Here is a 9,117-nt window from a genome sequence, read left to right on the forward strand (position 1 = left end):
TGCTTCCAAATATTTTAGGGAGTAGTTGATAAACCTGCTGGTTCTATCAGGAAGCTTAAAATTAGGTCAATTTCACCACTGGGGCTAAGCACCATTCATCACCCTTATCTCTCTAACAGCTAATCTAAGGTAGTTAAGTAGTAATACATGGGCAATTCCCCTTTTTAAGTGAGGCACCAAGCTATAAACTTAGCATTGCAAAACAGAGGAAAAAAACTGTGCAATAATCCTTATTGACTTCAGAATACAGAATCTTGGGAAATTATTCTCAGTTCAAAATAGAGACTTAAAATCATTTTCATACAGTTAGTGGATTCTTTCTTATGCAGTCCTAGGACATGCTGGAATATTGTTAATGAGCTGTGCCAGGAATGAAGCCTGTTTGCCACTATAGATTCCATATCAGAAATAGAGCAAAGCATAGGAAATCCTACCCACATGTGGTACGATCCCTTCTCAATCTCCTAGGTCAACAGTCCCCAATCTTTTTGGCACCCGGGACCAGTTTCATGGAAAACAATTTGTCCATGGATGTGGGAGTGGCGGGGATGAAACTATTCCATGTCAGACCATCAGGCATTAGATTCTCATAAGGAGTGTGCACCACAGATTCCTCACATGCATGGTTCACAAGTGTTCATGCTCCTATGAGAATATAATGCCACTGCTGATCTGACAGGAGGTGGAGCTTAGGTGGTAATGCACACTTGCTTACAGCTCACCTCCTGCTGTGCAACCCAGTTCTCAGCAGGCCATGGATGGATAATAGTCCATGGCCTGGGGTTGCGGACCCCTGTCCCGGATGACTCTGTCAGTTGCTGTGTATTATGAGTTCTTATGCTAAAATGTAAGGTAATGTAATGCTTATTAGAAGTAGTGGTAGTGTTTCAAAAAAATTATTCTATCATGTGTGAATAGTCCAGACTCTCATGTGTTTTCAACATATTTGAACCTAGTTTCCAAAGCTCTTTCATTTTTTACTGAGAACAATTCTCTAAAACCTCCTACCTCTTATCCAAAATCAATTTTTCATTCTTGACTCTCTTGTTGATTTACAGTGAATGAAGAACTAGTTTTGTATTATTGAAATCTGTTTCTTATGAAAAATTAGCTGTGCTGGCTCTCTCTCTCTCTCCCTCCCCCCCCCATATATATATATATGAGGGAGAAATGAGAAAAGAAGGTGATTGAGTCTAATAGTCAAGACATAATTATTTAAAAGCAGATAATATGTAAGTAGATGAAACAGGTAATTAAAAAGGATATTTACTCATTATAAAACACTTTTTTATGTCAAGCAATATACAATGTATTGGGAGACAAGAAGCAGACATAGTCCTTGCTCCTAAAAAACCAACAGTCTAGTTGGAAGAAATATGAACTGTTTATTCTTTTGCAATTCTTGTTGTATCATTCATTTTTCTCTATTCTAATTTTTATCATCTTAATTTGGACATTTACCACTTCCTTCTTGGATCACTACTATTCTCCCCTGAAAGGCCTTCCCATCTCGGGTAAATATCTCCACTCCATCCTTACTAATTTGACTCTTCCTTCTAACTTCTACTTTGATTGCATAACTATCCAGTTCAAAAAGTTCAAGAGTTGGGCCAGGCACAGTGGCTCATGCCTGTAACTCCAGCAGTTTGGGAGGCCAAGGTGGGAGGATCCCTTGGGCACTTGGAGTTCAAGACCAGCCTGGGCAACATAGGGAAACCCTGTCTCTACAAAAAAAATTTAAAAATTAGCCTGTCATGGTGATGTGCCCCTGTGGTTCCAACTATTTGGGAGGCTGAGGTGAAAAGATTGTTTGAGCCCAGGGGGTGGAGGCTAAAGTGAACTGTGATCATGCCACTGCACTCCAGCCTATCAAAGCAAGAGCCTATCAAAAAAATAAAATAAAATAGTTCAAGGGTTAATACTTTTGGAATAAAGTTTCAATTGTTATTCTAGCCTCAGCATCAATGCTTCTAACATCAGATGTCAATCTACTCATTAACTTTAACTGCTGCTGAGCTGGGCACTGTGGCTCACACCTGTAATCCCAGCACTTTGGGAGGCAAAGGCAGGAAGACCTTTTGAACCCAAGAGTTTGAGACCAGCCTGGGCAACATAAGGAGACGTTGTCTCTATAGATAAATAAATAAATTTAGCCAGGAACGGTAGCCCACGCTTGTAGTCCCAGCAACTTGGGAGGCTGAGGTGGGAGGATTGCCTGGGAAGTCGAGGCTGCAGTGAGCTGTGATCCAGCCACTATAATACAGCCTGGGTAACAGGACAAGACCCTGTTTAAAAAAATAAAAGTAAAAAAACAACTTTACCTGCTGCCCCACACACTACAAGTTAAACTATGTTGCAAATCATTGCCTAATATATATTACACACTTTCCCATATTTCCATATTGGATTACACTGTTGCCTGTGTTTAGAATGTTCTCTGTTGAAATCCTACTAATCTAAGGTAACATTCATATGCCACTTCTTCCATAAAGCCTAACCAGAATTCCTCCAGCTGAAACTGCTCTCTGTCATCTAAATGCTTTAAGCTCCTTCTTTGTATAACTCTTAAGGTACCAGTCAAATACTACCTTGTATTGTTTTGTTTATTTCTTTCCTCCTTACAAGCACATAAAAACTCCTACATAACCCTTGGTATGTGTCTTAATATATATTGAGCACTTAGTAAATATTTGTGTGGCGTTGAATGATTACAATGAGATGAACAAGCAAGCATGCATGAGAAGAGGGTAAATATGTAGGTGGAGATAAAAGTCATGGAAACCTTTGTAAACTGAAAGAAGTGGGGCTTAAATTTACTATGGAAGAAAGGAATTTTATTCATAACAGTATCTTGATTTATAGTTTACTTACAGGAAACTTTTGGTTGCCAACATAACTATTCATTTACAAAATATGTGGGAGGTTAAAAAAATGATGTTGAGGTTAGCAGATGAAAACATTGTGAAAATTTCAGAAGAGAAGAGAAATCAGAATATTTGAAACAGAATTTTTTCAAAGTAGCAGCATTATTTTTATTTATATCCAGATAATTAAATTATGGGTAGAAGTATCTATTCACTTTTTGTCTTTTATGTTTGTGGTATCTAGGCCCATCTAGGATTAGAGTACTTTTTCTGATTACCTAATACAGTAGTCCTCCCCACTTATCCTTGGGAGATACTTTCCAAGACCCCCAGTAGATTCCTGAAACCACGGATAGTACTGAACCTTATATACAGTATGTTTTATTTCTGATCTGATAATCAAGAGACCTACTAAGTGACTAATGGGCGGGTAGTATATAAAGTGTGGATACATTGGACAAAGGGACTTCACATCCCAGGCCAGATGGAGCTGGACAGTGTGCAATTTCATCATGCTACTAAGAATGCACAATTTAAAATGACAATTTTTTTTTTTGAGATGGAGTCTCACCTAGGATGGAGTACAGTGGCATGATCTCAGCTTACTGCAACCTCCGCCTCCTGGGTTCAAGTGCTTCTCCTGCTTCAGCCTCCCAAGTAGCTGGGATTACAGGTGCACACCACTATGCCTAGCTAATTTTTGTATTTTTAGCAGAAACAGGTTTCACCATTTTGTCCAGGCTGGTCTCAAACTCATGACCTCAGGTGATCCATCCCCCTCAGCCTCCCAAAATTGTGGGATTACAGATGTAAGCTATCTCCCCCCCGGCCCAAAACTTAAGAATTTCTTATTTCTGGAATTTTCCACTTGCTATTTTAGGACCACAGTTGAACATGCGTAATTAAAACCATGGAAAGCAAAACTGTTTTGTTGTTGTTGTTGTTACCTTAAGAGCCACTTTGTAAACATTTATTTGGATTCATAGTTTTACAAAGGGAATTCCATCCTATCTTGTGGGAAAAGAGTAACACAGTCACATATAGATTGTTATATAACTCAGGCTTTTTTTTTCTTCTTCTTCTTTTCTTTTTTTTTAATTTGAGACAGTCTCTTTCTGTGGCCAGGCTGGAGTGCAGTGGCACAATCTTGGCTCACGGCAACCTCCACCTCCTGGGTTCAAGCGATTCTCCTGCTTCACCCTCCCTAGTAGCTGGGATTCCAGGCATGCGCCACCACGCCGGGCTAATTTTTGTATTTTTAGTAGAGACGGGGTTTTAACCATGTTGGCCAGGATGGTCTCTATCTCCTAACCTCATGATCCACCCACCTCAGCCTCCCAAAGTGCTGGGATTATAGGCGTGAGCCACTGCGCCTGGCCAGCTCAGGCTTAAGAGGGATTTTTTTTTTTTTATCGGTTAAACTTTTATTTTTACTTTTTAAATTTTTTATTTACTTTTTTTTGTTTGTTTTTCTTTTCTACAAAAGGCAGGTGATGATTGCTGATCTACAACTGTTGTGCTGCGCACTCCCCGAAAGGGGGCGGAGTAGGATGCCGGGGAAGGTGCACTGAGGATGCTTTCTATGGTGGGATCAGGGCTGCAAGACACCGGCTGGAGGGAGTGTCCGGACCCTTCTGCTGTCCTCCTCAGCCTTCCCTAGCTCATGTCTATGGTGTTGAAGACTCATTCCGTGAACTTCTTCAGCTTGTCCGAGGCGTTCTGGGACTCCTCCTGCAGCCTCAGGTTGTCCTCTCGCAGGTGCTGCACTTCCGCCTGAAGGTGCGCTTTGTCTTCTTTTCCCTTCTTCAGATCTTCCGGAAGCATCTTCAGCATACCTTCCAGCTGATCCACTTTAGAAGCCAGAGTGGGAGAGGAGTCTTTACTGCTGTAAGGCTTCATCTGGGCCAGAGCCTGTTCCTCCAGCTGATCACTGTTGGATGCAGCACTCAAGGGGCGATGGTTTTCATCACTAGCAGCAAAACAAGAGGCTCTCTGGACCTCATAGGCTTTGGCAGCATCTACCAGGTTGGACCAATCCAAGTCTGCAGCAGCATCAGGCAGGGGCATTAGACCAGGGTCGGGCATAGGCTGCCTGCGGGTCTCCTGGATGTCGGTGAGGGAGCTGTCCAAGGCCGAGAACTCTCCATGCAACAACTTCATTCCTAAGGTGTAAGAAGGCCTTCTCAACGGGAGAGACTTGGGGAGAGAAGGGTACGTGCTACTGAAGAGGACGTCGTTGGGCAAGGCTTGGTCCAGAAGTGAAGCCCTCGAGGTGAAAAAGTGCTCCCTCTGGCCACTGTAAATGCTCTCGTCCGACAGTGTTCTGTGCAAGGCCTGCCGCGAGGTGAGGGTGCTGGGGAAAGGAGACTGTGGAGAGGAGAGTGCGTGGAACTTAAAATTCTTCTGTGATTCAGGAGTTGGGCTTTCAAGGTCGATCAGTTTCTTTAGGTTTTCTTCAATGGTGGATTTGGAGGTTGCTGGCTTAGGAGATGCCCATAGGTCTCTGGTTGAAGCACGCAGCCTGGTGTGGGCTGTTTCATTGCCATCACTCTGGTGACGCTTTCTCATGTCCATAAATCCCACAGAGTTTATGGTTCCTTCAGGTTTTTTCCATCCAGTTAGGTACTTGCTAGTAGCGTCCTGGAGAGGGTAAAATCTTCTAGGACCGGAGGCGGAGGAGGCGGAGGCGGAGGCGGAGGCGGAGGCGGAGGCGGAGGCGGAGGGGGAGGGGAGGAGGGGGAGGGGGAGGAGGAGGAGGGGGAGGGGGAGGGGGAGGGGGAGGGGGAGGGGGAGGAGGAGGAGGAGGAGGAGGAGGAGGAGGACGGTGCAAGCTGCGAGGAGGCGACTGGATGAAGCTCTTCTTTAGGTGAACTGCGGGCACTGGTGAAAACCACTGGGGTGGCAGAGTGTCGGGACCTCATGGTACTTGTGTGGGAAGCAGCATCATTTATACTGAAGGTGCTGTTCTCCCTTGTCAGAGGGCTCGAGCCAGCTTGGCTCTTGCTGTGTATGTCTAAGCTCAGGGAAGACTCTGTTTTCCGGTCCAGGCCGTGGCCCTCTGTCTCCAAAGTCCGATCTGCCATGGAGATTACTTCACTGGAGCTGTGCCACAGGGGTGGCACTTTCTCCTTGCCTAGCCCTGAGCGAGGTGACGATGTGGCAGCCCCCAGGGAGGCTGTGCTGCCGTGGCTGGGGCCATAAGAGGTGGTGTCAATGCCACTGTCAGCAGAGGTGCCTTGCAGATAGTTATAGCTGTTGAGTTCGGATTCCGTGAGGTCCCCATCATACCACTTCTCATCACTATGGGCACTCGATGCATTGCTGGAGAGAGTATTGCTACTGTACATCTAAACTACTTTTTTTGCATAGCTTTGCCTAGGTTTGTGTAGCTTTTGAGATGAAGAGCTTCCTGGCCATTGAAAGGTGTTGGATGTATGGTGTTTTGCAAAAGAAATGCAAGAAGAGAAGAGGAAGGGGATCAAAATCATTAGTAATATAGAAGTTGCCTCTCCCAAAGCAGGTTGTTTCAGAGCCTCTTGCTTGCTTCCTCATTAACATCTTTCCCTCTCCCCTCTCTTAAGATACAGTATGCACTTGAAAAGGCATGCAATCAAACCAAAGAAAGAAGAAAGGAGCAGTTATGTAAAACGTTTATTTGCCTATGAATGAAGAAATGCGGAGATACCACAAAATGAATCCAATTCTTTCACTCTCTACCCTGCAATGGAGAGAAATCTGTGTGATCCCATGCACGTATGGAGCCATGGGGAGCTACCCCTGCCTTTTTAAGGAAGTGAAACTGACAAATAGTCTTTAGGCTGGATTTAGACCCCAAAGCTCTGAAAAGTGTACATTTTCAGTATGGCAAGATAGTCTTGGGGAGGAATTCTTCAAGTGTACAATCTCAAACCACTCTGGAGAGTAACACAATAGAGTATTTGCTTAGGCTTGTGGAACGATCTGCATTTATTCAAGCCTGAGATGGTGGGGGAAGTTCAAGAGCCTCCCACACTGGAAACTGTGCTTAATGATTTGGCATCTCAAGAACTTACCCAGACTAGCAGGAGGAAGTCTAACCCTACAAACGGAGAAGAAGCTTCTGTGAAACTTCTTACATACACCACTCCTGTTGAGAGTGCAGCTGGGTGCATATGTGGCAGCCAGATGGTTCCCATGTTCACTAAGGAATTGTGCTAGGGAGAGGGAAGATGAATCTGCCTCCTACTGTACACTAACAACACATTAAGCAAGTCAAACTTATCTATATATGAATTCACTTTTTAAAATAGCTCGGAACAATATATTTTTATTGGTGAAATACTGAGTTTATTTTCACATTATACATACCCTCATTTCCTACTTTGCTCAAAAGAATAAATCCATGTAAAAATGAACTCAAAGTTTCCAATTCCAGCATTATATTACTTTGTAATTAAGAGTAGACAGGAACAAATCTTAAACTTATAGAACATTAATAAAATATCTTCTTACACTGTTGTAGACTATAAAGATACTCTCAAACACACAATTTTTCTCTAAAAGCTAGCATTTCTATTCATCCAAAATATAATAATTGATCTGGAAAAAAGACAAATATTTGAGTCACAGAAAGATCTTCAAGGTCCCTCTAAATCATCAATGATGAAATTGCATTTAGTTTTTTGATAACGCTAAGGGAAACAGAGCACAATGAAAAAAGTACACAGATGTAGCAGTTGCAGTACACATTTATGTAGCAAAAATAATTAACAGTATTCAATGCTTCAGTCTAGGAATAAATTAGATTTAGCTTGCCTACAATATTTTGTGCTTATCTCAACTCCATCTTCCTGTTTAAATTTTGTTGACAGCTCATTATTTTTTGCAGTAAACTATCAAACTCCCATACTTGGCCTTTCTCATCACCTTCCTTCCCAACACTGAAAATGTATCTTCAACTACTTCCTTAAATAAAACTGCTCACAATAAACTGGCCTATTCATTATTTTCTGAACATATATTCACATTCTTTCTACCTTCATGGTTTTGTTCAAGCCCTTTCCCCAAGTGTCCTATAAATTCTGCATTGCCTAGATGGTATCTTTTTTTGAAGTTGTAGTTTAACTTCTATCTCTTCCAGGAAGTCTTTTCCAACCATCTCCCTTAACACCTTGTGGAACATTCTCTTCCCTACCCTCTTTCGGCAAGTATTGTTGGTACTATCATTTGGTATTGACTTTGTTCCTCCATCCATTCACTGGTATACCCCTCTGTCTCACTAGAGAGAGCTGTTTTCCTTTCTCTTTCTTTTGCCTATTAAAGCCCTGCTCCTAAACTCCTCAAATGTGTCTGTGTTCTAAATTTTCTTGTTGTGAGACAACAAACCCTGATTAATCACCCCAGACAACAAAGCCACTTCACCAGCCCATGCTGGTTTACTTATACCTCTGAATTTTCTAATAATTCATAATTCTTAAAGTGAACAAGAGACACACATACTTGAGAATGTGTAGTGCAATCCTTGGAAAACCCACTATAGCTGAGAATCAGAATTCTTTTATTCTAGTTTTGGCTCTATCATGTGTCACTTTGGGTAAATGCTATTCACTTACATTATCATATCAGTAAAATGGGAATAATAACATTAGTCCTTTCCTTATTACATAGTAGGTAATAGACATGAAATAATAGATATGAAAATTCTTAAAAGAAAAATAGTGCATAATGTCAAAGTAGTACTTCATCCACACTAACTGGGTAATGGTAAGACTGAAAGCCCAGACTTCACCACTATGTAATATATCTATGTAACAAAAACTGCACTTGTACACCCCTTAAATTTATATAAATAAATATTTATTTATTAAAATCTTGAATTTCATTTGATACTCAGTAGATCTACTGACATATAGAGAAATTTTAAAAAGAAATGTATTATAGAATGAAATCTGATCAGTAATAAAAGTTTATGTCAAAGTAATTTATTTTTTCTTAGGGAAGGCTAGATGCTCAAGAAGACAGCAGAAAAAATACTCAACATCTCCTAAAATACGTGTAAAGTATTATTATCATAACAGAAAGTAAATCTTTGCAATAAAAATGAGAAGACAGGAAGTTCTAGCTGGAGCAATCAGGCAAGAAAGAGAAATAAAGGCATCTAAATTGAAAGAGACAGTCAAATATCTCTGTTCACTGGTGATATAAACTTATTCCGAGAGAACCCTGAAGACTCCTCCAAAAGACTCCTGGGTTTGAAAAATGACTTCAGTAAAGA

General features: G+C 41.5%; 1 protein-coding gene across 1 annotated transcript; it reads right to left on the reverse strand.

Moving 5' to 3' along the window:
* Positions 1 to 3,010: 3,010 nt before the first annotated feature.
* LOC101043614 (signal-induced proliferation-associated 1-like protein 1) lies at positions 3,011 to 8,696 on the reverse strand. The gene is given in 2 exon segments (XM_039468024.2): positions 3,011 to 5,536; positions 5,662 to 8,696. Coding segments are annotated over 2 exon segments (1,566 nt in total). The 5' UTR covers positions 6,212 to 8,696; the 3' UTR covers positions 3,011 to 4,520.
* Positions 8,697 to 9,117: the final 421 nt, after the last annotated feature.

Source organism: Saimiri boliviensis, chromosome 3 (assembly GCF_048565385.1).
Source record: "Saimiri boliviensis isolate mSaiBol1 chromosome 3, mSaiBol1.pri, whole genome shotgun sequence".
NCBI classification, from domain to species: Eukaryota; Metazoa; Chordata; class Mammalia; order Primates; family Cebidae; genus Saimiri; species Saimiri boliviensis.